Below are 19,678 nucleotides of genomic sequence, written 5' to 3'. Positions count from 1 at the left end.
AAGTACCTGAATGGGCATTTGAAGGCCCCCTTAGGCTGTTTTGACCTCTTTTCACATTTTCTCTGCCCAACGGTTTTGGCTTTCTCTCAGCCCTTATTCCAAGCCTCATGCCAAGACGAAAGCCAGCAAACCTAGGGGATTGGTTAGCTTTGTACTTGCTTTTCCCTTTGTTAGAAATGGGTTGTCTACCTTTCTTCATCAAAGTCCCATTCACCTTCCAAAACATAAAATTGTCACCCAATTCTCATATATGCATGCCTAGTATGTGCCAGCCATTATGCACTTCTCCTCAGAGATGTATTCAATGTATTTGGTTGACCATTCTGTGGTTCCCTCGTCTATGCTCCCATTGCAGTCTTATCATACCTCTATATAAGTACTTACCTATCATCTTTGTGAATTACTTATAAGATTTTCTCTTTTCTGAAGGCTGTGGGCTTCCAGAGCTTAAAAAACCCCATATTTTATGCATCTTTGTGTCCCTATGTGTAATATAACACAGTGCCTTCCACATAATAGATGCTTAATGAATCTCTAGTTATTACTCTATTCTCCTCCTCTCTTTTGTTTATATTTGCTATTTTCTAATTCCTCATCTGGTTTCATCATGAACCCTTCTGCCCCAACTACTGTACTAAAACTGCTCTCACCAGCATTGCCAACAACATATTTCATACTGAATAAGGCATCCTCTTTCCACTGGGCATGTTGAATTGGTAAGATGTAAGTCTAGAGCTTCTAGTAGCTATTTTTGTCGCCTCATAGCGAGAACCTACATGAAGAATGAGGCCAATACAAAGGAAAGCAGAGCTGAGAAAGTCCTGATGATATCATTTAAGCCCCAAGGTTAAGCCATGTTTTAAGCCAGCTTCATCAAGGACTTTGCAGTTAAATGAGCCAATAAATCCTCCCCCTTTTTAAGCCAATTTAGGCCAGCTATCTGTCACTTGTAACTGAGAGAGTCCTAATGTAGCTAATTATCTCCATACCTATATTTTCAGCCCAGCTATCTCTCTTGAGCTTCAGATGCATATCTCAGACTGCTTGCAGGTTTCTCCTCCTTGAACTTCCCACTGGTACCTGAAACTCAACCTGTCCAAAACCACACATCTTCTTCCCTTGATCATTATCTCAGTGACTAGTATAGTACCTTGTCAGAAACCTGGGTGGCTTCCTTGACTCTTTTATTTCTCCCTTCAATCAAAACACCAAGTCCTATTTTTTCTACCTATGAACTCAATCTATCTACTTCTGTCTTTATTGCTGTTACTCTAATTCAGCCACTGTCATTCCTTTTGTGTATCATTACAGCAATCTCCTCCCTTCTTTGTCTTCATTATGCCCTCTCCAGTCCATTATTTTCTATCCACTTTAACCACTTTTTAAATTATATTCTTATAAATTAAAGTTACACATGTTATTGTAACAAATCAAACATATAGAACTACATAAAGAACCACTTAATAATTATTCCCTTCCCATCCAACCCTCTTCCACCCAAGGTAATCGATATTCACTGTTTGATGCTTCCCCTTCCTACATCTGTTCCTATGTGTGTATACATATATATATATACACACACACACACATATATACACCTGTACATATTTATAAAATATTTTATATGTTTACATATAAAAAATATATGTTAAAAACTTTCTCTATGAAAATGCAGTCATATTATACACATTACTCAAACTCACATTTTTAACCCTAGCAATAGAACATGGCTACTTCAGATCCCTACATAGAACTACATAGAACTCATTCCTTTTAATAGTAATATTACTATAATTATTACATTGAATGATAATATACGTAATATTCAATAGTATGTCTATGTCATAGTTTATTTGACCATTTTCTTATTCATAGATATTAGAGTTATCCCTCCTTTTGGCAACAAAACACTGATATAATAAATACCCTTTTATGTATGACCTATATACTAGAATTCTCAATTATTTTTTTTTTTTGAGATTGAGTCTCGCTCTTTCGCCCAGGCTGCAGTGGTGCAATCTCGGCTCACTGCAACCCCCACCTCACGGGTACAAGCAATTCTCCTGCCTCAGCCTCCCTAGTAGCTGGGATTACAGGCCATGCCACCACACCTGGCTAATTTTTGCATTTTAGTAGAGGCGGGGTTTCACCATGTTAGCCAGGCTGGTCTTGAACTCCTGACCTCAGGTGATCCACCTGCCTCGGCCTCCCAAAGTGTTGGGATTACAGGCATGAGCCACTGCACCCAGGTGAATTCTCATTTTTGTAGGATAGATTCCCAAGACAACGAATGCTGGATCACAGGTATCCTAATGTTTAACTTTACTAGAGAGATTAAGATCCAAAATGGTTGTAACAATTTACATTCTTTCCAGCAATATATGAGTTTTTCCACCTCCTAATTATAATAGGATGTTAATGTATTATAAAATTGTTGCTAATGTATTTAGGTAATGAGTAGAAAATGGCATATCATGCCCCTTTTATTTATTTTTATTTTTTAATTGTTATTTTTTTTGAGACACAGTCTTGTACTGTCACCCAGCTTGCAGAGGCTCAATCACAGCTCACTGCAGCCTTGAACTCCTGGGCTCAAGCAATCCTCCCACCGTAGCCTCCCATGTAGCTGGGACTACAGGTTCATGCCACCACAATTCGCTAATTAAAAAAAAAAATTTGTAGAGATGCAGTCTCACTATGTTGTCCAGACTGGTTTCAAATTCCTGGCCTCAAGCCATCCTCCCACCTTGGCCTCCCAAAGTGCTGGGATTACAGGTGTAAGCCACCGTGTCCAGACTATTTTTAAAATTAAATTTTATCTGTTTATTTTAAATTTGTAGAACATGCACATGTTCAACTAGTCAACTCCCTCCCCACCTCAGCCCCAAACACTCAGTTTTCTTTCTCAGAGCAACCATGATGACCAGTTACAGATTTATCATATTTAATGAGTTCCTAAATAACGGATATTTCCAATTCTCTGCTATTATAAATAGTACAGCAAAGAATATCTTCATTGATAAATGACTTCCAGTGTGTCAGTATATCTATAAATAGAAGTGGAATTGCTGGATTACAGTATGTGTGTTTAGCATTTGAAGATATTTGCCATATAATCTATTCTTGACATTGATCCTGCACTTCCCCATTGTCTTTAGGATAGTTTCTAAATTCCATAAAATGGATTCCAAAGCTCTGCGTGATTTGACCCCTCTTGGCCAGCTCATTTATTATCATTTTCCCTTTAGATCTTTACACTACAACCTTACAAACTTCTTTCAGTTCCTTAAATGAGCCATGCTCCCTCTTTACTCTAAGCCTTCTAACATGTATATTCTCTCTGCCTGGTGCACACTTCCCTCAAATCTTCATTTGGCTAACTATAGCATCCATCAGTTTGCAGCTCAGATGTTACACTTATTAGGAGACATTCCCTGTCCTCCCAAGTCTAGATCAGGTGCCAATGTGTCCCATAGCACCCTCTGCTTACCCCATTATATGACTCACTACACTGTACTGAAATCATCCACTGTGAGTTTGATTAGGGTAGGGTCTTATCTTGTTCACTACTGTGCCCCTAGTGTCTGGAAGGATGATCAAGAAACACTGATTTAACAACTAGTTTGGTACTTAAACATTTACTGAATGAATGAGTTTTTTTTTTTAAAAAAGGAAGCTGTAGTAGTTCCTTATCTTTGAGACTGAAGAGGCCCTACAGGTCAAGGAGTAGAATCTAGAGTAAGGCAGGGTTGTGTAAGTAATACACTACAGAGCCAACAGGTGCCTTCTGACCACACATCTATATCTGCCTGTGATATTTTGAGGAGCCATACAGAAGTGAGCTAGCAGTTCACCACTCAGCCAACAGATTAACCTTCTTAGCCTTCACTTCATGAAACCATTTGCTTGCACTTAATCCTTATTGAGCATTCTCAGCGATGCTAATGAAAAGGCTCATTGACCATCCAAATTGAAACCCTTAGTATTTAATCATCTAGACATCATCTGATTGGCTAAAACTAGCCTAGCTGTTATCATTATATTATAGAAGTCAGGAATAGTTAGTAACAAGTTATATTAGAGTTGGCAGGAAACAATTCAACCATCTATTCTAGTAGTTCAACATCTTTTCTTATTCTAATATATCTGAAGGACATTATATGCTCTCATCAGTAATAGTACCTTCCTCAGTATAGTTTTCTTAATGGGGTGTAGAGTGGTCAAAATTCCCAGGAGTATGCATGCTTCGAAAAAACTCCTTATATGCTTTTGGATCTCTTACACTCCACTTGAGAATCACTGATTCTAGTTTAACCATTTAGAATAAACTAAGATCAGAGAAGTGAAGTAAGACTTTCCTAAGGTCATCCTGCCACTATAACTACTAATGGCAGAGCTGGAATTAGAATCTAGATCTCCTGGCTTAGAGTTCACCAATTTCCCTAATATTGAGAAAAAAATAACTAGAAGGAACTTTAGAGAGACTGAGTAGACAGGAAGGACCTTTAGAGAACATCAGGTCAGGTGGGCCTGTCACCTCCTTTAGGCAAGTGAGATATTCCTCAAAGATGTCTTAACTTTATAAGTACTATTGTAGCAGGGCAGGGAGTAGGGAGGGCATGTTCACATTATACCTTTCCTCATTCTGTATTGCTCATATTTGTTATAATATATGTATTATTTTTGTAATTTAAAAAATCCCACAAACATTTTAAGCATCTTAATCTTTAACCTCTATACCCAGTTCAATTTAGGCCTTACATACTAAGTACAGGAGTTTGGCAGCTATACCAATTACAGAACCTGGTACAATGTCTTACAAGTAGTTGGTTTTCTAAAAATGCTTGTTAACCAAGTGTTAGTGGTGATGGCCTGTTGAGAACATTTACTGCAGGGCTAGTTCCATCAATGAAAATACAGCTTTAAAGGATATTCTGGAATATGAGCAAGCTAAGATATTTTAGCTTACTTAATGTCTTATTTGATATAAAGCCACTCTCCAGAGTGTTCTGCTGTGGGCACTTCAGCTGTTGGCATCCACTACCAGCAGGCAACCTTGGGGATTCTACATCTGAAATCAACGATCCTCTTTGAGTCCACACACATGGTAAGCCTTCAAAAGCTTTACAAATTTTGTCTTGTGAACAAGCCCCTGAAACTCCATCAGCTCTCAAAATGATTTTACTCTCCCATTTGATAATCCACAGTAATGGCTCTCTGAAAGCAATAAATACAAGAGCAATACTAAAATGAGGGCAATTCTTAATTCTAGCTAACATTTGTACAGGCAGAAAGTCTGTTTTCTTTGACATCATAGACTCTCATGTTCATCTGTATCAATTTAATAGTAGCTATGCCCCATTCCATTATTATTTTTAAAAATTGAAGTACAGAGGATATATTCCAATCTTGTTTTTCCCTCTGCTCTTTGATAATAGTAGAAAAGAACATTAAGTTTTTTGATATGTCCAAAAGTAAACTACAAGGAAGAGAAATTTCTAAGGGATACTAACAAAAAGGGTTACATATATACAGCCAGCCAGCCAGAGTGAGATAGTGCCACAGAGCAATGTACAGATGTGATCATTTGCTGTGATGAGGTAGGCCATAGTGTGAGGCTTGGAGTCTTCTTCCTATGGGCCTGGATAGCATGAGTGAGAACAAAAATGGGCAATTTGGCTGATAGAGAGCATTTTTGAAGAAATTATAATTGTTGTCCATAAATTAGGGAAGGTGAATGCCCCAAATGCCTGGCAGACCATACTAGTATGTTCATTTTCCAGAGAGAGCATAGTAATAGCACTTAATAATTTTCGAAGTATCTTTGCAGGCCAGGTGCAGTGGCTCATGCCTGTAATCCCAGCACTTTGGGAGGCTGAGGAGTGTGGATCACTTGAAGTCAGGAGTTCGAGATCAGCCTGGCCAACAAGATGAAACCCTGTCTCTACTAAAATATAAAAGTTAGCCAGGTGTGGTGGCTGGTGCCTGTAATCCCAGCTACTTGGGAGGCTGAGGCAGGAGAATTGCTTGAACCCAGGAAGCGGAGACTGCAGTGAGCTGAGATCGTGCCACTGCACTCCAGCCTGGGTGACAGAGCGAGATTCCCTCTCAAAAATAAAATAAAATAAAAAGGAGGTACTTTTGCAGATATTAACACTTTTGATAAATATAACAACTCTATGAGGTAAGCAGGGCTAATTATCCCCATTTTAAGGACAAGAAAATTGAAGCTTAGAGGTATGTGACTTCTCCAAGATCACATGGCTGGTAAGGTGGCAGTGACATCAAGATTGGGATCAAGAAACTGCAGCTCAGTCTCGTACCTTTTCTATTACACCATGCTGCACTTTCATTCTCTTACCAGGACAGAAACATGGAAGGCAGGCGGGTGTGGAGAGATATTAAGATTTTTATTAACTCCTGAAAACTCTCCTTTCGGAAGAGAACAGGTGTTTTTACAATAATATTTGTGAAATATGGAAACTACCTCCTTGGGAATTCTGGATCCATTTTACCTGATTCTAAGGCCTCTGACCTCCCAAATACATTCTACATTTCATTCTAACTAGAAAATAAAGTTCTGTGGATTTCTGGAGTGCTGTGCAAGAGATGACCAAACAAGCCACCTGGAGCTATTATTACTTCAGAAACACATCACAAAGATAAGACACAGCAGGAAATCCTGGCACAGATTTCTAGAACTGTTGTGACTCAATACCCACAATGAAAGTATCATACTTTCTTTGAAGAACAACCACCACCAAAGGCCTCAAATAATTAGTACAAATAAACTTAAATGATCTGAAATACTTCCGGCCAACTCAAGTCAGTGAATTCAAGGAAGAAATGTAGTAAAGAAAACGAAATTCACTTCTTTTCTAAGAGTTGAAACTAACCGTGTGTTTGGGACTCCTGCTTAGCTAGCCAATGCCTTCATTTATAAAGTAATTTGAATGGAGAAACTGAGATGAGCCTAGTCATTCTTGAATGGTGAGTCAGAAAGATTGTATATACCCTGGATATTGCCACTGACTTTCTTTTTAAAAGGCAAGATAGACTATGCATATGCTATGCCTCTAATCAACTAGTTTAATAGTCTGATGAAAAGAGGAGAATAGGCTTCTGCAGCCTGATTTATTCTTGGTAAACCTATGCAGGCTCCTAAGGATCACTACATCCCTTCCTTTTCCAAGAGTTAATGAACTATTTATTAAAATATTTTTCTCCCACAGCGATTTGTGGAGATCATTAAGCTTAATATCTATAGTTCCTAGAAAGAAAGTCTAGGCTGGGTGCAGTGGCTTACGCCTGTAATCCCAGCACTTTGGGAGGCTGAGGTAGGCGGATCACTCAACGTCAGAAATTCGAGACCAGCCTGGCCAACATAGTGAAACCCAGTCTCTACTAAAAATACAAAAATTAGCTGGGTGTCGTGGCGGGCACCTGTAAAAAGCATTTGTTAAATGATGAATGACCAAACGAATGAAGTTGGGTCTAGACTTTCTTCTTCCTTTTTGACGGAGTCTCACTCTGTTGCCTAGGCTGAAGTGCAGTGGCACGATCTTGGCTCACTGCAACCTCTGCTTCTTGGGCTCAAGCAATTCTCCCACCTCAGCCTCTGGAGTAGCTGGGACTACAGGTGTGTGCCACGGTGACCCATTACTTATTTATTTTTATGTATTTATGGTAGAGACGGGGTTTCACCATGTTGCCCAGGCTGGTCATGAACTTCTGCCATGTTCTTAACTCTTCAAGGTAAATGACTTGTTCTTTGACACTTGTGAGGCAAACCTGAGCTTAGATAGCTAAATTTTTATTATAATATATCAAGTAATTTGTGAATTTAGAATCAACACCTGATAAGATTTAAAAAAAAATCTCTTGGCATAGATTTTTTTTGGCCTTAACTCACCCCAATATGACTTACCTATCCCATCCTACCTCTTATCTGTTCAGAGCAGTTTCCAGACTGACTTGCTTCTTCAATGAGAAGTCCTTTATTTGTACAAAAGAGAGATATCTCATTGTCATGATACACAGTGATGTATAGTGTAGACTTATATATCCACTTGGCTGTCTAATAGCTACCTCAAATTTAACAAGCCTAACTAAACTCTCCCCATATTCCTTTACACACGTCTCCCCTTTTCTTCCCCATCTCAGAAATGACAATTCTACTTGTTTAGTTCCTTAAGTCCAAAACCTTGGGGTCACTGATGCCTCTTCTCTGTCTGTCATATCTCTTATCTAATCAATCTGAAAATCCTTCAGCCATTCCTTCAAAATCTCTCTAGAATCTGACCACTTCTCCCTACCCACACTGCTTCTATCCTGGTCTAAGCCACCATCATCTCTTGCCTGGATTATGGTAATACTCTCCTAAAGATTCTTCCTGCTTGTATCCTTTCTTCCTGCACCTATTTTCAATACAGCAGCCAGAGGAATGCTGTTAAAACATACATCAGATCCTCTCATTCCTCTGCTCAAAATCCTCCAATGGTCCTCCATCTCATGCAGAATAAAAGCCAGAGTCCTTACCTTGGCCAACAAGGCTCTAGATTGGATTTTGCTTTCTGACCTCATCTCCTTCCCTCTTCCTCTTCTTACTCTGCTCCCAGCCACACTGATCTTTCTGGAACATACCAAACATTCTTCTGCTTCAGAGCCTTTGAATTTTGTTTCTTTTTTCCCCAGACATTTGCATAGCTCTTACTTCATTTCATTCAGGTTTCTTCCCAACTGTTCCCTTATCACAGACACCTTCCTTGATCACCTTACAGCATACCCCATCACTGTCTCTCCCTGTTGCTCGGCTATATTTTTCTTCATACCACTTGTCAAATTTAACCAACTTTATTGTCTCTTTATGCTGGAAGTAAATCACTTTGAGGGCAACAGGAAATATTTATTGAGGGTCTACTAGGTGCCAAGTTTGTTTCTAGGCAGTGGGGATATTAAAAACATATCCTTATTGAATGTTTATTCAAGTATTATATAAGCTGCTGTATTTACTTAGTAAATATTTGATGAGTGTATTGAATAAATATAGTATACACTCAGCAGAGTAACAAGAATGGTTCAAAGGAAAAGGAGATTTGGATTGACTTATCACTCTTTAACTCATTGGCGCACCTGCCACATCTAAAGAAATGGTTCTCCAGACCACTAGGTGAAAAGTTGGAAATCTAATAAAATTCAAGGACCCCCAGGCATTTTCTACTCCTAACTTTAAGGGACTCTTAGATTCCTCCAAGCTATACTGATTAAAGAAAAATGCCTGGATTGCATGAGAAACTTGGCATTGGCATCAATAGACTAGAGTCTAGTGACTGACTAGAGTATCAGATCAGGAGGGAAGTAGATAAGAAGTGCTAAAAATTAATAAGAGAGGCTTTGACCTTGACCAGAGAGAAAACTGTTTTGTATCAGGAAAGAATAAACACTCTAAGAAGACCAGTATCGGAGATGTTGGTAGCCGGATTTGGATAAAGCAGTTTTGGGGAAAGGAGGAAATTACCTTCTTTAAGAGAAAACTTGGGAGGTTAGATGAAGAGGTAAACCTTAGAAGCCATAAGACTTTCCACTCAGACAGGGAGGGAAGACCACGCTCACTATAGAAGGTGATATTGCTCTTACCACCTGTCTCCTCTCTTCCTTCGCAACCAGGGATTATGAAAAGTTTGATGGCTGTGGGAGCAGCCTCAAGGGAAAAGCCAAAGGTGGAGAGACTTACATGTATCAGAGGGTGAGATGATTAGGAGAGGAAAGGGACTATGCTTCTCAGCTCCCTGCTTCCACATAGCCAGAAGACTTCTAGGAAACTGGCTACAAGTAGTAGGTGAATAATGGATAACTTTTACTTCATGGACTGCATTTCTTAGGCTTGAATTGGTCATCAATTGTATGTAAAATGACTGCTCTAGAGAATGGTCCCAGTGGTCCAGTTCTCCATTCAAAGGCTCAATGCTGTTGCCATCTCCACTGACTAGAAAACCCTATCTTACTGCTCTGACTCTTTTTTTCTTTTTGTATTATTATGGGGTCCTTGTTCTGAGCTCTTTCTCAGATTTCAGCCATTTATACTTCTTCTTGCCCCTACTGACAAAGTCCTGGCTCCATCTCTTTAATAGCTCCTGCCTTCTAAAACTGCTTCCATCATTGGCCCTTACTCACATCAACAAATGTCAGTTTAAAAATTTCATTTTTATCTGTATAAAGTCATATTGCTTTGTAACCCTCCAGACACATATTATTGGCAGATGTAGCCAGACACATACTGTCTTTGAATCCAGATGCCTCTGCAGCAGCCTAGAGCTATGTATTCTACAAACCCCTGTGCCCAAGGGGGTAGCATTATGTCAATTGACAGAGTGATGCTGAAATATCAGAGCAATTCAAAGACCCTGCCCAGGAGCTAGTTCAACATTTTGTTATGCCCCACAGAATGCATTGCTAGTTAATTCAAAGCTATTACACCCAGAACAGGGATGGTTTCCATTGATACATCACTGCCTAGCTGAAGGGGCAGTCAACATCATCAACTTACATAACAAACACCAACAATGTTCCAGATAGTAGGCTAGATTCTAGGATTATACAAAGAGAAATGAAATCTCTGCCCACAAGAAACTTATAAACTAGTTCTAGAAGGTCTAGTTCAGATTTGGGCATGGTAGTGGATACCAACATTGACAAAATTATCATTGGAATTAGCACATCATGTAAGTGCTAGCAGGGTACAACACTGTCAATTCCAAGAATAGGACCAAATCCTCCTGGTGACCTTAATAGGTGTAGGACATCTCCGGGAGAGATGAGGTCCTTACAGAGGGTGATCTTGAGAGATACAAATGCTACCATTGGCTCTCAGACATACTGAGAAAGGACTGAAGGTATCTGGAGTTGGAGGAGGGAGGATCCTTGTATAGTTAGTTCTATGTTAAAGAACTGATTGTTAGGTTAGGCTGCAGAAATAGTCTATGACCTTGGGTCTACGGAGAGTATATAATATCATAAAGCACACTTGAAAAGGTAGGGTTTTTTTTTTTTTTTTTTTTTTTTTGAGATGGAGTCTCACTCTGCCACCCAGGTTGGAGTGCAGTGGCGCAATCTCAGCTCACTGCAACCTCTACCTCCCAGTGTCAAGCGATTCTCCTTCCTCAGCCTCCCAAGTAGCTGGAGCCAGGCCCAGCTAATTTTTTTCTTGTATTTTTAGTAGATACAGGGTTTCACCATGTTGGTCAGGCTGGTTTTGAATTCCTCACCTCAAGTGATTCGCCCCCCTGGGCCTCCCAAAGTGCTAGGATTACAGGCAAGAGTCACTGTGCCCTACGGAGAAGGTAGTTCTTAAAAGGATACTTTTACTAACAGATAATTCAGAAATGATAAAGGATCAGCTGAATAGACTTACCATCTGCTCCTTCATTGCTTTTGCTTCTTTTATTGCGGCGAACACGCCTACTTTCTTCTTCAGAGTATGGCCTTTCGTCAGGGAAGAAGAAATTCAATAGGGCCATCTGTAAAAATTACAAGTACATTAGTCAAAGGTTGACCTCACTCAGTCATAGCCAACATAAAAAACCAGCTTTCCATAGACAGTCTACCTGTACCTTAAGTTTGATGTGTCTAAAGCCTGAGCCCATCTTCCCCTCCACTGTACAAACCATTTTATTTTTGATGCCATTATTATTCTAATCATGTAGGCATGAAATTTTGGTTAATTTCTGAATCCCGTTTCTTCCACCCTGAATATCTAATAAGTAATCCATCAGGTCCCATTTCTTCATATATTTCTGGGATTCAGAGAGCCCAGCCACAAACTTCTAACTTCCCACACATACTGAGGATGCCCACTCAGAATTTGAGTTGAACAGAAAATTGAACAGCAAACCTTGAATTTGGCTGGGAGCAGTGGCTCATGCCTGTAATCCCAGCACTTTTGAAGGCCAAGGTGGTCGGATCACCTGAGGTCAGGAGTTCGAAACCAGCCTGACCAACATGGTGAAACCCCATCTCTACTAAAAATACAAAATTAGCTGGGTGTGGTGGGGGGTGCCTGTAATCCCAGTTATTGGGGAGGCTGAGGCAGGAGAATCACCTGAACCCAGGAGGCGGAGGTTGCAGTGAGCTGAGGTCGCACCACTGCACTCCAGCCTGGGCAACAAGAGCAAAACTATGTCAAAAAAAAGAAAGAAAAGAAAGTGAGAGAGAGAGAGAGAGAAAGAGAGAGAAAGAGAAAGAGAGAAAGAGAGAAAGAAAGAGAAAGAGAAAGAAAGAGAAAGAAAGAAAGAAAACCTTGAGTTTGCTACTCCCCATTGGACTTCATTATTACACATTCATGATTTTGCTGCATTCCTATTTATGATGTAATTTTGGTTTGTTCCCAAAATGCTGTGCATCCAATACTGAGGTACCATGTCAATGCTCTGGGAGTTAAGTCATGACAAAGCACACAATTATTTTCTCCTCTTCTGAGATTCCTACAGCACTTGTGGTCTATAAAACTAATTTTGGTACCTGGTCCTTTGCTGTCTTATAATGGTCTCTTATAATAATATAATATGTTTCATATGTGAATGAGTCTGGCTTCACTAATGATCATAGCTTAAATATATACTTGCTGAATTGAATCATAATCTTTTAGCATGGGTGCTTTATTGTGGTAAAACCATGTGCTTCAGGTAAACAGTAAACACGGTAGTAGGATTGAGTGATTCTAATGCCAACTCTGCCACTTACTAGCTGTATAACCTTGAACAAATTACTGAAGCTTTAGTTTCCTCATCGGTAAATAGGGATAATAATAGTACTTTGCAGATAAAACAGTTGTAGAGTTAGAACAGTACTTAGCATGTAGTATGCACTTAATAAATGTTTGCTACTACTATTATTGTTAAACTTAATCTTCAAAATAGAATGGTTAATTTGGGGCCTGAAAAAGAACAAATGAATCTGCATTTGCATTCTATTATCAGTTCAAAAAATAAACAATTCCAGAGTCCTCATGTCTGCTCCATCTCTGATTAAGTGGAAAAAAATGGGTTGGACCCAAGAAAGTCCTAATATTCTACACAAACTTTCTTCAAAATTCTGTGATTTACCCAATATCCTTAAGGTGTAGGATTAGCATCTTGAAGGATACATGAATGTATTAAATATAAAATTAATAAATCAATGTGTAGGTAATTTCCATCTTGTCAACAGGATTGCATTTCAAAATAAACTGCCATTTTTCTCAAAAATGGTTGAACATCAATCAACAATTTCACATGGTTCAACTGAGTAGTATTTTTGAGCCACTTAAGTGGAATGTAAAAATGCATTTTCTCATAAAATCAACATAATAAAGTTTGGCTAGTTTTCCCGATAAGCCCACAGAAAGTTACTTAACTCACAATATAAATAAGCTAATGTACTAATAATAGTATAAAACCAACAGATTTTATTGCTGTTTACAATAAAATCTCAATCATTTGCAACTCTACAAGTCATCCTGGATAGAAGAGTTTTCTTAATAACTTTGAGTGCTGAAACTTACTTCAGCTATGCAGCCATTAAAAAAGAACACGATCATGTCCTTTGCAGGGACATGGATGGAGCTGAGGCCATTATCCTTAGCAAACTAATGCAGGAAGAGAAAACCAAATATGGCATGTTTTCACTTATAAGTGGGAGCTAAATGATGGGAACACATGGACACATGGTGGGGACAACACGCACTGGAGCCTATTGGAGGGTGGAAAGTGGGAGGATGGAGAGGATCAGGAAAAATAACAAATGGATACTAGGCTTAATACCTGGGTGATGAAATAATTTGTATAATAAACGCCCAGGATACACATTTACCTATGTAACAAACTTGTACATCTTGCACATGTACCCCTGAACTTAAAATAAAAACTAAAAAACCCCCCAAAGACCCCAGTAATAATAATATTTACTTCAGTGTTTGTGAATATTAAAGTATATGATAGGGCCTAGTATAATGCAATAAAAAAGAAATAAGTTTATAATATGTGATTTAATTCAGGGCTTACTGAATATGTGGAGGACTATTTGCCTGTACGTTAAATGACCTCAGTCCACTATGGTTTTGAGGGTTTTTTAATATTACAATTACATGATAGAGCAATACATGCTTTGATGGAGAGGAGCTTTAACTTCTCTGGGAGCAAGAGGGGAAGTATCTAACACAAACTGAAAGTGAAAAAGTCGTCTTGGAGGAGGTGTGCTACCTCTGTGAGTCCTAAAGGATGTCAAGGATTTAGTGATAAATGGAAAATGGAAAAGGAATTCCAGGAAAAAGGAGCACTGTGCTTAAAGGTTCAGAGGAAAAAGAAAGAATAACAATTTTTGGAACTATAAGTAGCTTAGAATAAGTGGAATAAGGAGAGGGAATGGTGAGAAATAAGCCAAGGAGTATTAAGTAAGAGCCAGATTATCATGTTGAGGAATTTAGACTTAGATCCTGCAGCAGGGGGATCTTCTGAAGGATTTTTTCCCTTCTGAAATTTTTGTACCTTATAAAAATTTGATATATAATTTACATCCAATAAAATGCACAAATTTTAAGCATACAGGTTGAAGAGATTTGACAAATGGACATGCTTTTGTAACTACCACCCAAATCAAGATAAATCAAGATTTCCATCACCCCCTAAAATTTTTCCTTGTGCCCTTCGGTCATTCTCCAGTGCCTCCGACCCTGAGACAACTACCGTTCTGATTTCTATCACAATAGCTTAATTTTTCCTGTTCTAGATTAGAATCATCCATTATAACTTTTCATATGTATGAATATGAATTTTCATTCAACATACTGTTAGTGAGATTCATTCATGTTGCTGCGTGTATCATTAGTTCATTCCTTTTTAGTGCTGAGTAGCAGTATTTCACTGTATGGCTCTATCACATTTTTTCTATGAATTCTCCCATTGATAGACATTTGGGTTGTTTCTAGTTTGGGGCTATTATAAATAAAGCTCATATGAACATTGATGTACAAGTCTTTGTGTAGACCTATGTTTTCATGTTTCTTGGGTAAACACCTAGGAGTAGTACCTCTGGGTTACATGGTATTTGTTGTAAGAAACTGCCAAACTATTTTCCAGAGTGACTGTACCATTTTAAATGCTCACCAACAACATATAAGGGTCCCAGTGCTCTGCATCTTCACCAACAATTGGTACTGTCAGTATATCCCCCATTCTGGTGGATGTGAAGTACTGTTTCATTGTGCTTGGTTTTTGAGTGCTTAAACTTATTTTTAATGTTATTTTATCCTTTACCTTGCCTTCAACTATCAGATTTCACTTTACCTACCTGTAACATCTTGTCCAGTCCCTTCAGATTTGCTACTTATAACTTGCTATAGGCTTGACATTTAGTTAAAACTAATTAGACTCATGTACAAACAGAATAAACAGGCAATGAGTGTGGTTTTCAATGGCTTTTCCAATAAGTAAGATGCATATTTTCTAGTGGCTTAGAAGCCATTTGTTTACTACTTGATTTCTGGCTGTGGTCTAGATAGGTGAATCTATCATACACAAGTTCTATAAGAGTAGGTTATTAAGCATAATGCTATTTCTAGGAAAATAGATTTTTGAAATGCAAATGAAGAACCTCCCCGCCATTACCAACTATAAGTCCAGAGATTCCCTCATACTTGTTGTGCTCCCTCATGGGCTCAGCTCCTATGGGAGTTCTGGCAGGGGCCCTAGCACCTTCCTATGTCCTAGTGGTGGCAGTAGGAAAAGATACTCTTGTATTAACTGTTCTAAGGTTCTAATAGGAGCTTGTGAGAACTCAAGCCCCCAGAAGAGGAGGGCTGAGGGAGAAACAAACTTCTGCAGACAGCAGAAACAACTCCACCTTCCATGAGTAGGAAGAGTAGTTCAAAGTCCCTCAAGAGAGGTTGTTGATGAATATGGGACATTCATAAATCAAGTGTTCATTAGAAGAGAACTGCCTGCCTGTATATGAAAATGCTTTGAACACAGTTACATGGTTTGGCTGTGTGCCCACTCAGATCTCATGATTAATTCCCATGTGTTATGGGAGGGACCTGGTGGGAGGGAACTGAATCATGGTAGCAAGTCTTTCCCTGCCGTTCTCGTAATAAGTGAATAAGTTTCGTGAGATCTGATGGCTTTAAAAAGAGGACTTCCCCTGCACAAGCTCTCTCTCTTTGCCTGCTGCCATCCACGTAGGACATGACTTGCTCTTCCTTGCCTTCCCCCATGATTGTGAGGCTTCCCCAGCCACGTGGAACTGTAAGTCCAATTAAACTTCTTTCTTTTTTAAATTGCCCAGTCTTAGGTATGTCTTTATCAGCAGAATGAAAATGGACTAATACACGTAGTTTCTATTTTTTCAATAAAAACCAGAAGAAAACAACACAAAAACACTGCTTAAAATGAGAGAGTCCCTATTCGCAGGGCCCTTTTTTGTATCTCAGTTAGAGGTAGAAGGGAAAACTATCCTCTGTATAATGGTAAAGACGAAAGTCAGTGGCTGCTCACACAAAATGTCTGAAATTCTAGTTTGAGTTTTGCATTCATCAGCATAGCCTCCAGAGGCAACTTGCAGGATATGAACAAAACAGTCTTCACTTTTAGAATATTGCTTTCCTATTGCACAAGGGAGGAAGCATCAGGAATGTTGGCCACAGCCAGGCATTTTGCTCAAGGCGAAAAAAAAATCTAATTCTTTACACTTTATTAAGTGATTACACCCTTGTTTCCTATGGTAAAATTACATTGTAAACAGCACCTGCAGATTACAGGGATCTCAGCTGGAAACAATTCATTAACAGTGAGACATGAGAGATACATCCATTATTGCTAGTGACTCTCCAGACACTTCTACAAACATATTTTTTATATATATGTAAACCCACAAAATTATGTGGTACTTTTTTGGTACCATGACATAGAATAAATTTAATTCATTTTCTATTTCATGGCTAATGTCCTTGATTTTACTAGATAATTCGCAGAAAATTACTCATATGCCTCTTTAGGGAAGGGATCACACAGACATTTTTGTATAGCTAGTGCCTAGCCCTGGGCCTGGCACATAATAGGGCCTAATAAATCTCACTCTGTTGAAAGAATAATTAGATTGTCTTTGTTCATGTTGTTATAACGAAATACCTGAGATTCGGTATCTTATAAAGAAGAGAAATTTATTTTCTCACAGTTCTAGGAGCTAGGAATTCCAAGATCAAGGTGCCAACAGGTTTGATTATGAAGTTGGGGCTACTCTCTGCTTCCAAGATGGCATCCTGTTGCTGCATCCTCCAGAGGGGAGGAACATGATGGAAGGCAGAAGGGCGAGAGAGCTGAATACTGCATAAAGCCTCTTTTAAAACGACCTTAATCCCATTCTCAAGGTAGGAGCCATAATGACCTAATTGGCTCTTAAAGGCCTCACCTCTTAATACCACCACATTGGCAACACCTGCATTTCGGAGGGGACATACTTAAACCAGAGAGCAGACTATCACCAATTCATTCCCTAAAGCCAATATATATATATTTTTTACTCTAATTGAGCCTAGTTTTTGAGATCCATCATGGAGAGGTACACTAAGGATTCAATACACTACTGGCAGGAATCAAATCAAAGGGATCCTAAGACTGAGAATCCTATAGGTCAGTGGTTCTCAAACTTCAGTGTACATCAGAATCACTAGGCATGAGTGTCAAATGCAGAATCCTAGGCCTTTCCCTTCCCAAATTTAGAGTCAATCTGAGGTGGAACCCTAGAATCTGACTTTTCAACTTGCTCACTAGGGGATTCTGATGCACCCAGTCTTTGAACTAAACTTGGAGAAACAGCTGTCTTGTTCATTTATCAGTTCATTACCTTTAGGCTGAAAAAACAAAGTCCTTTGTTTTCTTCTGGGTAAAATAGGGGTATTGCACAGCTAGTGTTTTTCACCTTTTCTTCTATCATTCCCAGAGTTAATGTATTTATGAAATTGGTACTTCATGTGCCTCAAGAGAAGGCAGGTACATACCAGGCTCTGTAAAATCAGCGAATCAGATTTCTCTTTCAATGTTGTTGAATATAAAATCTATGTTTCTTATTGCAAGCACTGCTATCGCTATCATCAGCCATGAGCAATCAGCTGGGACCTTCAAATAAATTAAACCATTTATGCCCTGAAACATTCAACAAAACCTCTGATTTCACTATTGCAAGATATGAGCATCCTGGCACCAATGAGTGAAATAGGGTTGCCTCATTGGTACATATCCATGATGGATATGTCATAGATATAAAATGATTACAAAAGATGGCATTGAACGCACTTTTAATCATAAGAACCCTTAACTCGACATGCTTTGATTATCAACAAAAGGTCTAGAGAAGGTCATTCAGGGTGGTGTTGTCTGAATAAACATTGAGTACTTACCATATGGAAGGCACTGAACTAGAAACCATTTTTAATATATATAGACAAACAACATACAAATAATTTTTTGGTTTTTTGTAGCAGTGATAGCACTACACAATAGGAGGTAGTAAGGATTCAAAAACAGTGTGACAACAACAGAAGCACAGTATGTGCTAGTTGCTGAACAGAGTGTGCCAACTCCTGGGAGTAAGCAAACAAGGACATTCAACATTGATCACAGCATCCCATGGGAGCTGTCACCAGTGGGGTGGGGGTGGAGGTGGCAGCAATCAGGCCAAATGCCAAATGAAACTGGCATCTTGGACATCTCTGATGTGAGTGCCAGGGATTGGCATGTCTTGTAGATATGTCAGAGGATGACTGAAATTATGGAGTAAGGCTAAATGTGGAATCAAAACACAACCAACATTTTTTCATCACATAGAGCTAAAAGCAGTCACTGAATTTTGCTTCCTAGGCAGTTTGACTTAAAAATCACTGCCCAACAATGCAAGTAACTACAAAGTAGAAAGGAAAATAAAAAACTATTTTTACTTGGGAAGATTACCATGGAATGGCACCAGTGTGAAATTGTACTACAGACCAGTTCAATCTCTGGCTTTTCTTAGATCCCATTTTGGGGCAGAACAGATCGCCTCACATTTATCAAATAATGCCTTATATATCTTAATTGTAATTTTTCTTCCCCCATAGGTAGTAAGCTCCTCAATGGCAGGTATATTTGTGGGCCCAGAACCAGTGTGTACTTGTCCTCTGGACAGGGTGAAATCTATTTAAGATGTACATCAAGGAGAAAGATGAGTTATTAGACACATATAACTATTAATGCAAAGAGGGAAAATGTACCCCTGCCCTGACTTTTTGTTTCCTAGGTTTAGCTTGATTTCTAACATCCAGAACAGAGTTGAAAAACTAAAAGCTTACTGAATTGATCCTCATCAACGGAAAATATAAGTTGGGTCCAGCTTTTGTATGACTTTGAAATGTACACCCACCACAGATATCACATCTACTTGGTGAACTGTTTTATTGTCAGAGTCAGAGTCATGCTTAATGTAAAATGGTAAGAGGGGAATGACTACTACTGAGATTCTGGAAGTCAGCTGGTCTATCAGCATTAAATCACTGTTCCTTGCTGACATGTGTAGAGATACAATGGCAGAAGGAAACCCAAGCATCTTTGGTATGGTGAGCTTTATGGCATAACCACAAGCAGGCGTGGCATAAGAAATACTCTAAAGGATGAATTCA

General features: G+C 38.9%; 2 protein-coding genes across 4 annotated transcripts in view; one reads left to right on the top strand and one right to left on the bottom strand.

The window, feature by feature from the left end:
* Positions 1 to 19,678, top strand: part of PJA1 (praja ring finger ubiquitin ligase 1) — a 1,335,831-nt gene that overhangs the window by 291,768 nt on the left and 1,024,385 nt on the right. The window lies entirely within an intron of this gene.
* The window catches only part of EDA (ectodysplasin A), a 440,121-nt gene that overhangs the window by 84,072 nt on the left and 336,371 nt on the right, over positions 1 to 19,678 (bottom strand). For both annotated transcript variants that reach the window (XM_050776243.1, XM_050776244.1), the window contains exon 2: positions 11,411 to 11,516. In XM_050776243.1, coding sequence (XP_050632200.1) covers positions 11,411 to 11,516 — 106 coding nt within the window. The remainder of the gene's footprint in view (positions 1 to 11,410; positions 11,517 to 19,678) is intronic.

The sequence above is a fragment of the Macaca thibetana genome, chromosome X (genome assembly GCF_024542745.1).
Source record: "Macaca thibetana thibetana isolate TM-01 chromosome X, ASM2454274v1, whole genome shotgun sequence".
Lineage (NCBI taxonomy): Eukaryota > Metazoa > Chordata > Mammalia > Primates > Cercopithecidae > Macaca > Macaca thibetana.
This window is presented reverse-complemented; position numbering and strand designations above follow the sequence as displayed.